General features: G+C 36.6%; 1 protein-coding gene across 1 annotated transcript in view; it reads right to left on the bottom strand.

Annotated features, from left to right (window-relative positions):
- Window positions 1–15,110, bottom strand: part of LOC129000154 (uncharacterized) — a 68,875-nt gene that overhangs the window by 35,904 nt on the left and 17,861 nt on the right. The window contains exon 2 of the mRNA XM_054427088.1: window positions 7,853–7,966. Coding sequence (XP_054283063.1) covers window positions 7,853–7,960 — 108 coding nt within the window. The 5' untranslated portion in view covers window positions 7,961–7,966. The remainder of the gene's footprint in view (window positions 1–7,852; window positions 7,967–15,110) is intronic.

Here is a 15,110-nt window from a genome sequence, read left to right as displayed (position 1 = left end):
CTTATGTTCAGTCTCCAGCATTTTGGAGGTGTTCGCAATTCAGACACACCCGTTCCCATAGTCCGATTATGCTGGTTCACGAATTAGGCGTACACGTTTGTAACAAATCTCATCAAACTCGCAGCGTTGTTGCCCGAGTTACCGCGCTCACGGTCACATATACAGAGTGTATTTATAAAGTCCCGCATGGGCTTAATATTTTCAAAACGGCAATAGATAAATCAATAAGATTTGGCACATAAACACCATACCTAAAAACAACGTTTTAAAGACTGTAAGTTTTCTGTCATATAATGGGGACATCCCGCAAGGAGTCAGAAGGAAATCTTAAATAAGAGCATAGGTTGATATTTACAGATAACCGTAGGCATATTCTACCTACAACTTAAAACGTAATTTTTTTTATTAAAGCCATTTTTCATTTAGGAAACACATTATTTTTCTTTTTGCTTTCTTTGTTTGTTGTGCTCTTGGTCTTTAATGTTTACCAGGTTTTTAATGATTTATTTGTTACCAAAAACGATTTAAGAAAATATATTTAATTATTTACTTACATTATTTTTTACGTAGTTAAAATGACTAAGTATTTGATTTGATAATTTGAAATATTATCAACATATTTTTCAACCTTTTCCCATATAAGAAGGCGTCCAAACACTACCAAATAGGTAAAGGTACTACAGTAGCAACATGTGTATTTATAAAAAGAAATACAAATAAGAATACGAAACGAAACACACAAATTTAAAGGGCGTAACACAAAAAACATTCCCTATTTTTTCTTTATGCTTTTTTCTTCTTTTTGTGCTCTTGATTTTGATTTTTATATATTTTATTGTTTTAAATTATATTGTAAATGAAGTTTGTACAGTATAAATTCCTTGACACTTTGTAGAATATTACATTTTTATTCAGTTATATTTTTGTATTTTCTTTTTTATAATTAAAATGTAGAGGCCTAATAGACGATTTAGTACCCATTGTGTGTATTTATTTCTCAATTTAAGTACCTGTCTTCAGTCTTCCAAACTTTGTTACAAAATCCTAAATTTGTTTTAGCGAATTTCCCCTATAGGGAATAAGCTATTACTGTAGTACTCATAGTAAGACCTGGACCCGGGACCGATTTACTTTTTCGTTTTGAGGTCCCTAGATGCCAAAAACAACATCAGTTCAAATTCATAAATTTGATGAAATTTGGTACAAGTGTGTAAACCTACGTTTAATCGAACGAGTTCGCGAACCAGCATGATCGAACCAAGGGAACGGGGGTTTATGGGGGGTTTTATAGGGTAAAAATTGGGGTTTCCCATTTTTGACACTAAAAACTTAAAATTTAGCAATTTATTTATAAACCATTTTGTAGAGCTTAAAAAAAGCATATAATTTAGTATATTGAAGCGTTAATTATGCGCCTAGAAAATTCCAAAAATCTGTAGGCCTAAATTTAAATTGTCCATGTTATACTTAGAATAAGTAAACTGTTGTAGTTTGCTTGTTTATATACATATTTTAATCAAATTTGGAAAATGCATTCATTTCATACTAAACTATTATCATTTTACAAAAAAAAAACACCTTTTTACCCTCCCTGTAGCAGCAAACCTAAGTACTCGTTAAACTTTGATGGTTAAAAACTGGACCCAGCTGTTCCTGATCATCGGGCTTTAAATAAATGATCCTGGCCAATGAAACAGCTGATACAGTCAGTAAAAAAGCTACACAATCATCTTACACCATTCTACACTCATATTTGGGTTAAAATACGCACCTAGGTGGCGTCCCCATATAAATTGATATTGATATATATTGAACTAATGTTATTTAAATAGGGAATAAATGTGATAACTACAGAGACATTTTAGCGTAAATCCAATCAGGCAAATGGAAATTCGCTTAGTCTGCAGGTTTGCTGTGGTGGCCGGCGCGGGTATTTTTAATTATACAGTAGTTGGCTCTTTGTGATACATTAATTGGAGTATATACGAATGTTATTATCGTTTAAGCGATGTAATACAAGTTTACAGCTCAACATTTAAAATTTTGATTACATATTAAAAATTTGAACTCACGTATATATTCCCCTTAGTAATTATGAAACATAATTTTGCAAACTTCAGTAGCAAAAAGGTTTTCTAAACATATACATCTTATAACAAAACTAATTTATTGGTATATCAACACTGATTGCAAGTCCTCTTCTCGTTTTAAAGTTATTCTGATATTTTTATTATACTTTCATTATAATTTTGAGTCTATTCCAGTGATATGAAACTAGCCTAGGCTGTTTCTGAATTAAGGTACTTTTTGGCATAACCTTTAGAATAGTATCATTTACATATTTGTAATTACTAACAATTAATTATTTCGTTGAATTTAGGGGATTAATCCCCTAAAAGATATTATTATGTTTATTCTTATTTAATAATCTGTTTCCAATTTTCAAATTATTAATTAAATCGGGGCCAAACCTAAAGCAATGCGATTCATTTTTAATACATTTAGCAATTATTCTATTTTTAACAAATGTGTTGCTTAACAATTACCATAGGGTGTAACTTAAGTTTACTGATGTTGATAAGTATAACTACTATTTAATGCAACCGAAAAAAATGTATACTTTACGCATTATCGTTGGTAGTTTTTTTATGAATTAAGTCTAAAAGAATCATTTTGAAAGTCAATCTTTGCTCGTATTATTTAGTTGTCTTAGAAGTTCATACACATCTAAATCTACTGATAAATATTCCACCACAGGGTCTGCAATTTTATTCTGTGGAAAAGCTGTTGTCCAATCGACAATAATAGGCCTAATGAACGAGCGGCCGACCCTCGGCCTCAGAACAATGGACTAGGGAGGACGGGCTGACGGGCAGCAGGTAGGCTGCCGAGCAGCTCAGCCCTACTAGGGGTAGCGTTTCAGGGGGGGACGATTCCGGGGTGTACATAGATTTCCGTTTCAACTTGTTTGAATTAAAATTAATAACATAATTAGTTCGTATCAACTAGACTTTGATAAATTACTTGTCAAGCCCTTGGGGGGGTATGATTCCGGTCGCGGACATATATTTTATACCAGCTGGTTGTCTGGTATCGTGACGTCACGTTTAGCCTGGGGGGTGATGTTTCCGGGGGCGACCATTCCGGCGACCCCTCTATTTTTGGGCCTTCTTTTTTATTGCTCCTCTCGACTCCCTACTAATTTTCAACTTATTTCTTCTTGTTGTCTTCTTTTTGGAATTTTCTATTTGTTTTGATTTGTTTAGTGATGAACGAAGCCATGGTAGATGTCGACAGGCCATACTGACTAAATTTAGATGCTTCTTCAGCTAGAACAATTTTTTGGAAGCCCAATTATCAAAAGCATCTGGGTTCAGACTGGTTCAGTTTAGGGACATCAAAAAGATACTGGTTCAAAGCCGAACAGACTACCTTTTAATTATTAGGTGAGAAATACAAGCGTTCAACCTGTGTTAAATAGTTTGGTCGATAGTGTTGTTACCAAACTGGAGAACAGAATGAAGAGCAACAAATTATAAGAACAAATTTCCTCGGAGAAAAATTGTCCATACTCATGCTAAAGCGAGTCAAAAACTATTATTAATTAGCTAACGAAGATCAAGAATTATTCACATTGGTTCTATGGTTCAACAAGTCCATTCTTATTTATATTTGAAGGTCTTCTATCCATCATGCCCATCACCTTGGGCTATACATAATTGTCGGCGTTCCCCAGGGGTCAACTTTAGGACCGCTCTTTTTTCTCGTCCGCCTATGCCACGTACATTTCCGCCGCCTCTAGTCATATTGAACTGGTTCAATAAACTGCGCATGTCCGTGGAACCAGTTCCTTCTGCCGCTCGTCCGTGACCTCGGCGTCAACAGAGGCTAATAGGAGAAACTTGATTAGCTTGAATTACATTACATTTTTGGCAGAAACATTTAAAGTTGTAGGCAGCGACTTACAAATTGTTGCATATACCATATTCGTTTATAAAACGGAGGTACAATTCATTGAGTTCCAGAGTTGGTCAGTGTCATTAGGGTTTAAGTTAAATTACGTTTGATCTTTGTTGAACAATCGCCTACGTAATTCAAAATTGTACATCGACGAAGAATTTACTTATTACTTTTTGTCGAATGTATAATGCTTATTTGCAAATAGAACTTTGATATTTAACCAGTGATAAGTAACCGAGTAGGTCCGACCGGAGAGAAATCGACCTTCTCTCAGCCAAGCTCGGTCCATCACTCAGTGAGTAAGCCTGAAAACACGACCGTTTGCCGTTAACGAGAGTTTAATAACGCCGCAGTTACTTTACCAACATCTCACCAGCGATGTCATGCGGAACTAATGCGTCGTAACACACGCAACAATCGCATCCGAGATATACCGGATACCTAATTGCGGATACAGATATCTAGCAGCATTATCGATAATCGGGATTGTTAAAAGTATTCAATCGCTTGAAATCTTAGCATAGCTAGTAGAACATATTTACGTAAAACACTTGTTGTTCTGTAAACACTAAAAATATCTTTTAGCTGAAGTCTTTGCTTAACCAATCCTGTCCAATATGATTTTCATTCGTTCCAAGTACATGTTGAATCTGAATCTAGTTTAAATTCTCCAATGAAATTTCTAACGTGTTTTGTGCAGGCCTTCGCAATGGATTTAAATAGCCAGATGAAATTACATCTCATTAACCCCGTTAAACAGCTGCGTATTTTGTAAGGTAGCCAAATCATGAAAGTAAAATGAGACGCGGATCTTTGTGTGAACTGAACTGGCTTTATTTAAGACCTTTATTGAAGACCTGGCTTTCATCTGATCTTGTATAGTGTGACCTCCACTGTATTGACTTAGTATAGAGTCAGGCCACTCTTAGACAAGGTCCTGGATCAGCCGTATGAGTGAAACTCATGCGGTGAGTCATTTGGTGAACGAGAAAGGGCCGATAGTTTTTATATTTGCAGTGACAAGATCCTCAAATTCCAAAGTCCTTGCTTGAAAAGGCTAAAAAGTATGCCGTTTCAACCAGTCAGCCCATGCTCTGAATGACTTCTGGCAGAAAGGTCGCTTCAACGCCAAAGACCTTAGTCCCAGGGTCCCAGGTGACATTCAGACCAGATTCACTGAGACCTGCTTAGTTGTTTGAAACCAGTTTCGTAAAGGCTCTCAAAACTGGTCGGCGTTGACGTCATACTTTCGGAGGGTTTTGTCAACAGAGGACCTTGACATTGGAAGACCTTTCCACGTTTAAAAGGAACATTTTCTGCCACTTATTCGACGAATCATGGTTTGACGGTTCAAAAATAAAGAAAAGGACGAGTAAAAACAAATAATAATATTTTGAATCTTAATTTTGCTAATTGACAAAGATGTCAGCTCCTGTCTAGTGGCTATTGCTCCGCAGTCGGATTGTATCAGCAATATCTGCTGAGTGACGACTCAGCGCGGCCCTGAGGCAATAACGGCACAGCCTCGTCCTCTCACTGCCCACTGGTCCACTGGTCTACAGCAGATATATCGTCCGCACATGTTGGAAAGCTAAATGTTCCTAGGTGAAATACATTCTCATTGAGTACAGAACGGACGAGGAAGCAATAGGCGACATGGTTTATGGTTATATCTTGCGGGCTTCTACTTAAAGAGTAGTGAAGTCGTCGAGTTTCCTGAAGCTACTGTTACCGACATTAATATTTAATTGGATGTTGCGATTGAGGCTTGATCTAGCATTTCCTCAAAATTGTATGTATAAACGAAATTCTATAGAGTTTTGAACAAATCTGGCTGGTGCTGAACAATCTGTAAACTGAGATGCGGTGCTATTGAAACAAACTGGCAAAGTGGCTATTTAGTGGCTACGACAGAAATGTTGTCATTAGACTACTTTGCATCTATATTCAAACCAAAACACCCTGCCCGAAAACCACAAACCAACCGTACAACCATCCTCAATAAAACAAACCACTCAACCCAACCCCAACCGGCAGCTGTGGCAGAATTGAGCGTATTCCACACACTCTCTCGTAATTTACACGTCTTTACTACTGCTGCTACCCTTTCCCCGGATGAAGAGGACAAAGTCCTAAAACAGCCTCAGTCCAGTAGGGTTTCAGCTCTCTGGATTGGAAAGTCACGAAGAAGACTTCTGGTTGAATATTCAGACATGAACACACGATCATTAAGATGTGCAGATGATGTGATGGTTATACACAAGTAGAAATTTATACCGCTTACTCAGGGTTTGACTCATTACAGGACTAAATCTTCTCTCGACAACCAATGAGAGCATCATGTGTTTGGTTTTTATCAACACTGTGTTCTAGGAATTCTACGACGGCGCTGCCATCGTTGTCGTAACTATCGCAACTCGATGGAACGCTGTTTGTATCTGTAATGGTCTTCAGATTCGTCGAACTCTTGTTTAACTTTTCCTCTTTTGATTTCTTTGTTGTTCTGTCTTAATAGTTGTTCCAAGAATGATGAGGAAAATCACACTGATCGGGTAATATTGCTTGTTGAGAGATGGTTATTTTTGGAGGATTTCAATCAGTTTAGTTGACAGAAAAGCGATATTGATCAATTAAGGTGTATCATATGGTGATTCTAGTGATGCTAGGCCAACATGGACTCGATGGACTCGCTTGCTATACACAGTAAGAAGTATCAGTGAGTTAATTATCCATCAGTATAGTTTGAGTTGAGTGGAGACTTAATGGTCAACAAAGTTTAGTGCACAGTTCGCTCTAAAATTGGGCTTTATGCAGTGAATTTTGTTTGATGTTGGATAATGGAGATCCCACACAGAACTGTTGTAGCACTAGCCAATATAGAGCCCAAGAACAACTCACTCTCCTGAACAGGTCCCTGAACTAATCCCAGTAATGACCAGTTCCTTGGTAATGGTAATTGTACAGCCCCAATTCACGACCTCACCGTGGGAGTGGTCCAGGCACTCATCACAGTTTTTATAGTTCCCCGAACTGCAAAACCTCTTTGTTGTAGAATTCTTCAGTTATGACCGACTTCCGAGGGGTGCCCGGAGTTGTTAACAGCCCATAACATACCATTGTGCATAACCCCCCATAATGTGCTGTGGTGTAATTGTCTTATTTTTTACCAGAAAATGTGTTGTGAGTTGGAAGTGTTCGTGGATATGTGAAACTCAATTAGCTTTTTGCAAGGAGTAATAACCTCAACGTTACCTTTGGTGTTGCTTTTGTATTTACGAGTACCATACCGAGTAAGGGTGTCAAGCAGTAGCTAATGTTTGTAAATGTGCGCTTAAGCAGAGCGGATACAGCACACAAGGAGAAGAATCTCAACAAGTCAACACATAAAATACGAGTATGCAAATAACTAGATCGAAAACTATATACTTTATTGCTTTTACGCAACTTTAAATTCTCATAAGATCCAAAAGTCCGAGACAAACTTTTTACCTAGTGCAAATGCGAATAAATTATTTTCAACCAATTATACTAATCTTAATCTTATTTTCACTGTATAATACATTTAATTAATGAAAGACTCCCAATATACGTTAAAGAGTCCAGATGATTCTATTGATTTAATTAGCTAAATTATTCGTTTGTGTACAAAACGTGCGTTTTATTTTAATTTGTGAAATTAGCTGTAATCTATGGAAGGAATTACAATAGTTTATAGTTTTCAGCTCTGATTTTTCTGTCTTGGGAAATGTGTATAGTATCTTTTCTTTTAAGCTGATGGATTATTACTGATATATGCTTCACATCGTAGGTTGTTCTTTGTAGGAAAGTTATCCTATAGCTATAGGAAGCTTAAATGTTAATACATTTATTTTATATTCAACGTTTCTCTCACCTTAGAGACGACATCAGGCTCGACACTGTGCCTCCAGGGCGATCCATTGATGGTGAGACCCTGGACAACCTTCAGTCGCCGCTCCTCGTCGTCCGCGTTGGGCGGCATGTCTACCTGAAACAGGGGAAAATGAACCTTAGTATCGACGGGATAAGAACCATAATATCGAACAACAGTGCTAGTTGGTATACCTAACCGTAACAGCTGAAAATAAACCTTGGTGTCTAGGGTATACAGGGTATCATAGATAACAACAGTGGTAGATTATATTAATACGTCAAAACACTTGGGTAGCCTGCGGTTTGTATTTTATGGTAAATGTGAGATTTCATGTGGTTGAGATGGTGATTTGACACTGATTAAGATCTTCTTTTTTAGCCAGGACGATTTATTGAAAGCCCAATTATCAATGGTAGAAGAAGTGCTTAACAGGGATAGCTGAATATAAAACGAAGGGTAACCTAAGCAATGGTGGAAAAAAGAGGTGTCCCAACAGGAACAGTGATTGGGTTATGACATTGTTTGTGTTGTGTTGTTGTTTGTTGTTGGTTGTTGATAGTGGAGTTGAAATTACCTCAAATTAAATACTTTTGTTCATATAGTATTCATATTGAACTAGTAAAATTGCTCTTAGGACCAAACGCACTTAATTGTATAAAATAACTACGATGTATTTTTGGGGATGCAAAATCGTGGAATTTATCATAACCTACTAAATCATTTTGGTTAACACCCCAAAAAGCAATTTTAAACATTGGGAGACCAAAGCTATAGTAGTATAGTAGTATAGTATAGTATCTATAGGTAGTATTATCACACTTGACCTCGATTACTTCCCAAATACATTCAGATATGCATTGCACCTGTTTTGATTACTAGACAACGTGGGATTAAAAGCCTCACACATGGGTATGTTTAACATTTTTCAAAAATCTACATAATCTTTCCGGTAACTCACCAACAAGACTTCCTTCTGCTGTATACCATTTTAAGTCCTACGTATTCAAACAAACACTTACTTAAAGGATCTAAAAACCAATTTAAAATAATTCATCATTTGTGAAGGACTTGGTGTGCAGTCTTGTACAGTTACGTGTATCATAACAGGTCTCTATACTTCATTACACTGTCCACTTGTCCAGCTTCCTGAAGGATAACGGGAATGACATTATCCTGTCTTGAAGGATACTGATTGTCCTACAGGATGTCCCATCATGGCCAGGGAGATAGGATGATTTGTAACCACAGTTAGGAATTGTAAGTGTTTACTGAGCTATTGAAGATAAATCTAAGGAGACTTCATATATTAGGGTGTGAAATTAAAATTTACTTCCAATATCTATTTCGACAAGCCACTCTAAATATTTACACAAAATAAACATCAAATAACAATATACAATATGTAATGTTTGATATTTCAAACATCAAATAATGAGTGAATCTAAAATTCAGAAATCGTTCTGTAGATAATTCGACACACAAGGGTGAGAAACTATGAATTCCTTCATTGTTAAAGAAGAGCAGTTAGAATACTTTAAAAATGCAATTAAATGCGTTGAGTTAAAATTTCCATCCACTCTTTTTTGGTAGGTAGTTCTGAATGTCCACACCTCTTTTAAATACAAAGGTTTGGTTGGTGCAATTATAAATTAATTATAAGTCTAAGTTAAGGCTTGATTTTTTCGACACCTATATCTCAGGATTTGTATTATAAGGAAAAGATGAGTGAAGGATATACTAAAGTCAAATGAACGAGATGATCAGTTTGTTCGTTTGCCAGAACCGTTCATAAAACACCTGATGATTTAAGTATGTTGGGTCAATTTTCGAACCATAAACGGCTTCAGTTACGACTTTGGAAATTAAATAGTGAGGTAATAACCAAATTACAGAGCCAACTGATAGATGAGTCACGTGTTTTGTACAACTATTACGAAAGTTATTACCCTAACACTTGACAACCAGTTTGGTTATACAATAAGATAAATTCCCTCCAAACTGGGAATACGTTGACGTAATCGAAACAGAAGTTAGTTGAGAAACAGCTGATTGAATAATACGTTAATAACAGATGATTAGATAACAAGAATACAGCTGATTTGGTGAGAAGAAGAATAGGTCATTGCAACGGTACCATAAATGAGTATGTAAAGAGAAACGGTTTTGCGATGCGATGGTCGGAAGAAAAATCGTATTGCATTATGTAGTATCGATATGTTCAAAGAAATAATTATTCTATTTAATTACAATATAAATCAAGTCAATACATACAAAAACGTTATCGTTATTCAATTTGAAAATTATTGTTGAAACTTTTTGTTGTGGCCCTTTGATGAGATTGATGGTGTGAAAACTGATTATTGATTCTGTGGTGATGTGATGTATTGATTGTAATTAAGTGAAATGTGTTGGTAATTGGCTGTTGTGGGTGTTAGGGCCTGGAGGACCCTAACATGTTGCAATTAAGAAAGTGCTGTACTCTACTACCATCTAGAAATAACAATTAAATTGGAAACGTTGTTGGGGAACCAGAGGGCGGAAATCTTTACCCAGACCAGAAGCAGGCCAAGCCAGCTTTGATTACTTATTTTTAACTATTTAAAAGAACTATAGCTAACCTTCCAAACTAAACTGGTAGATAGTGTAAATGGTAATGAATAAAAAACAGGTAAATATCACTCTCTAACTCATTACTGAATCAATTTGGACTCATAAGGCGATTCCTGAAAGAATTGATACTTAAGCCTTCAACGTGGTGATTTTTGCATGTCTAGGAATGATTACCTCGTTAAGCGAGGTAATCATATAATTTGGAATTTACATTTCTGCGAATGGGGCGAAAGCCTGCCGGCTTCCCCTTAAATAATTAAACTAGCCTATCATCCTGGTCTTAGCTCTACTTAATAATTAATTATAGACTCATCCTGATAAAACGAAGGCATGTCGATCTCAGTAAACGGACAATCAGAAAATCCAACGAAGGGGACGGAGGCCGGCGACAGACAAGACCGAGGAAAACTCGATTTCGTAGCTCCTTGACGTTTCTCGAAAAAAAGGCAAGCGGCAGACCGAAGGAGGCGCGCCGATCGCAAGGCCAGCGATTTAGTTGTGTGGCACTATATAAAATAGTGGCGCTGAGCGTCACAACCACCCCCCCTCAAGGTTTTTTTTTTTTTTTTTTTTTTTTGGTTAGGGAAGGAAAGTAGAGGTGTGTAGTGTTTCAAAAAGGAAGGTTGTCGCTCGAGTTGCTTCTCCGCATCATAATTTCTGGGTCCTCAGATACCTTTCCCGGTTTGGTTCAAAAGGAAGCCGAGAAATCGATGGGTGAAACAGAAAACCCCAAAATGAAAAGAAACGATAGTTTTACCAACAATATATCGAACAAAGCGACGCGTATTGCGGATACGGTAGGAGACTATTCGGTTGTATTACGTCATCGTCATGATATTCCCATAAGATTTCATCGCTAGATCTGTAGGACGTGGGACTTGACACATCCGTAAAAAAACTTGTGTCGCAGTCGGGGTCATCACTTGTGGGAAAACACAGTACTCCTTATTTTGTCGAGATGTATAAATATTTTTGTTAGTCATGCCTTTGTTGCAGCTATAGAGTTTCTTAGTTTGTTTTCTAATCAAAAACATTATTAAGTATCCCTAAAACATATACCTTATTATGAAGTGCCAAATGCATTCACTAACAAGTACTGAGTTCGATGGATTACCTAACTTGTATCTATCAAACCCCGAAGAAAAATGTTAAAGTCAGTTCCTAGGAGATATCGACAGTTTCAATTTCTATTTATCATCGAGCTACTTAACTATGTTCTCAGCAATAATAATAACTCTTACACCAAAAATAAAGTAGGACTTTTCACTTTTCTCGTATCTTTTAACAAACTTTAAATCAAATACTCCAATATTTTAACACCGTGGACTGTTGAATTCTGAAGTAGTCATTCCATTTCACATGGACCTACAATAAACAATTTTGTTTTCAAAAAGAAAATAGTTGGATGAACTTCAAGTTGCTACAAAGAGTAGCAGTTTAATTCATATTTTCTTTCATACTTTTTGTCGCTTTGATAGTTGTACAAATGTACAATAGGTTGTAGGCCTACTTTTAGTTTGGATAGGTTTTGAAGTTGGTGTATCCGACATAAATCAGTAATTGCAGCCGCAATGTCTGACTATGGCTTCGTTGTTAAATAACGTTTTTTTTTATTCTAGGACTACAATAGAACTGTAGCTATAGCCTCTATTATGGGAATGGGAAGCATATCACTGTCAAAGACCATACATACAACCAAATGATACCCGGTCAACTCTAATTTACCTATTTTATAATTTTCGAAATCTCCAAGTTTGAGTTCTGCTTTCTTCTGCTCTGACCGGTCTCCATATTCCGCATCTGGTTCTATATCATAACTTTCCGCGGGTAAAATATCGCCATCGCTGGAGCTGAGACCTACGACCTTGTAGCTGCTGGAGACTCGTAGGACGGGTTTACGGAGATTTGTAGCGTTGATAGCCACAACTAATGGACTGGACTGAGTTCGATGTCAAGTGTGAGAACATGCTTCATTTTTGGCCAGCTGCGAGCAGAGTTAGATTTCTATACGTTCTAAAGTTCGGACCTCTTGTTACGAATCTCGAGTTCTTTTCATCTCAGATGTATCCGAGATCGGAGTATAAAGTCATTCGTGTATGCAAATGTTAACTTTGATGTAGCAATGGGTTTTGTTGGGTTGTGCTATATTTTACGGGCTTATCAATTTATGCGGTAAATCTGTTAACAGAATATCATATTGGTTGTGGCTATAGTCGGTTGATCAATATATAGAATTAAAAATGATGACAATTATGAGAGTTTGTAGTAATCTAGATCTATTATTGATTGATGTTTTCGTTTTTAAAACTAATCAAAACATAGAAGCCGCAAGTGAATTATTAAACCATTCAATTTTCTGTTCAATAGTGTTAGGGCCAAAAGATACATTGTGCGTTTTTTAATAAAATGTTCTCCATTGAGACATAAACTTTAACAACACTTCCTTAAATGTTAGCAGATCGCTTCACCTTGGGCGCAATCTCAATGGTACAAATTCCGAAATTAACAATTAATTTCTGCCAATGACCACAACTCGATGACTCGTACCCCTAGTGCTTGCAGACTGTTTACTACAGTGGTCGAAACTTCGATACGATGAGAACGAAGACGAACAGTGAGCCTCACAGATGATTTATCGAATTCCTGAGCCTCTTGGTCCACGTTGGGCGAAATAACGGTGCAAAATTGTACAAACATCGAAACATCGAACTGTTCCCTACCTAAACACTGTTATTTGTGTCTTCCTCCAAACTATCTGGAATGGCCGAACATTTGGGAACGTTTGGGTGTTTTGTTGTCCACTTACCAAATTGATGCAATTTTTCTCTAAATGGGATCATCTCTCGTTCAACTTTTGGTGAAACCTAAGCAAAGTTTCAACGTGGGAACCTCAGAATGGTTGTTTTAAGATGTGGTTCAATGATAATTCCGGGTTTGATTAATTATTCTGACTATAAAAGCTATTATGCTATTCAGTCAACACGCATTTTCTATCAACTTCGTCCAAAATACGCACCTTGACTTTGACTTTTTTGAATTGTATTCAATCTTCAATAATGGTTGCAAATTTTATGTTTACGCTTACTCATATTCCTTGTTATAATGTGATACGTATTTGGATTGCAAACACACTACTAACAGATTTACATTACTAAATTCGGTCTGAACGGACTGAAAAGGCTCTAGCGCGTATGAAAATTTCTAGTTAATCTTCATGATTGGGGCTTCCAAAGTTGTTTGTAAATCCATCGTATTCATCGGTAAACTTGTTATATGTCAGTTTCTTGGGGTTTGCAAAGGCCAAAAATATCAAACCATATACAATTGATTCGTTTTGTGCTCAAAACACTCCAACGAATGTTTCAAAGTAATTACTCCATGAAAGCTTGACCCTGAGTGTCGTAGTATGTTATTTTATCAACTGACAATTTTATGTCCAATTTCCAAGTTCGGAGATCGTCCCGATGACAGGAAATTAGTCCTTTCACCACAGAAACATCCTTTATTAAGATATCAACTAAACTTTCATGAGCAATGACTCGCTCTCTCCGTGTAGACGTGTTTTAGGCTCTCTTAGTTTATTGATAGTAAACTCACTTTCTGTTCTCATTATCACATTTTGCGTTGGTTTGGGTTCAGAAACAATGTAGCCTATAAATGAGTAAAATAAACTTTACAAAATCTCTTTTAGTGTAGATCCTTCTACACCAATCGTCGAAAATATTAATTTGTGTACTAGTTTAGCCTACAAAAGCCTTTTTGCGAAGGTAAACTATTCATCGGTTTTCCAACAAATTAATTGGTTACATATCGTGTTTTTGACGTCACGTCAGTTAAATCATTTGTTGGATAGGATTAGGTTAGTTGGACCAGAACGCTTTAACCTAACCTGTAAATAATATAGGTACTAAACTTATGATGGTTGAAAGTTTGTATGCATTATCTTTAGTTAAGCATTTCTACTACACGCAGAAAATAACAATGACGGGCATTTTGACTGTTTTGTGAAAGTAAATATTGTTTTTCACACACGTACACACGCACGCGTGTATTTTGCGGGTAAAGTGAGTCACCTGTTACCAGTTTCTTCTGGAGATGCGTGAAGGGGCGATTTTTTCGGAACCGTTGCGTATAAATCGCGATTGAACTGTAACCGTTCCATAGAACCGTTGCTTTCTCACGTGATGTTCGGTTTAGTTTGCTTTCGAGAACACAATTCAGTATTCATTTCAGAATCAAGAGTGATGGTTGAATAGAATGGTGAAAATAGTTCTGTTGTACTATTCTGTTCACTGTCAAATCATGGTGAATTCAATGAATGCCACATCATAAGTGGAAAGTAAACAGATCCTATGGCTATTGAATGCATTGATGGCAATCATTCCTTTTTACAATGTTATAATCTACTAGCAGATTTTGTAGTAAATTTATTTAGAGCGATGATTATGCTCTATGATATTAATCCAATTGTTCTTCACACTGAACGGTATTTGTCCAAGTGCTATTTTAGAAGATTCGTTGACTAACATATGTTGCGACTCTTGTTTACCTTTTTACTGTTATCTCGCAAATAATGTCATGGTGACCAATTAACCCATGAAGCCCATGTTAAATTTATAAAAGATCAAATTCACGTAGGAAAACCCTG

The sequence above is a fragment of the Macrosteles quadrilineatus genome, unplaced genomic scaffold (genome assembly GCF_028750875.1).
Source record: "Macrosteles quadrilineatus isolate MER2022 unplaced genomic scaffold, UCM_ALF_1.0 Scaffold_8__2_contigs__length_117827958, whole genome shotgun sequence".
NCBI classification, from domain to species: Eukaryota; Metazoa; Arthropoda; class Insecta; order Hemiptera; family Cicadellidae; genus Macrosteles; species Macrosteles quadrilineatus.
Note: the sequence above shows the minus strand (reverse complement) of the source record. Positions and strands in the feature narration are given on the sequence as shown.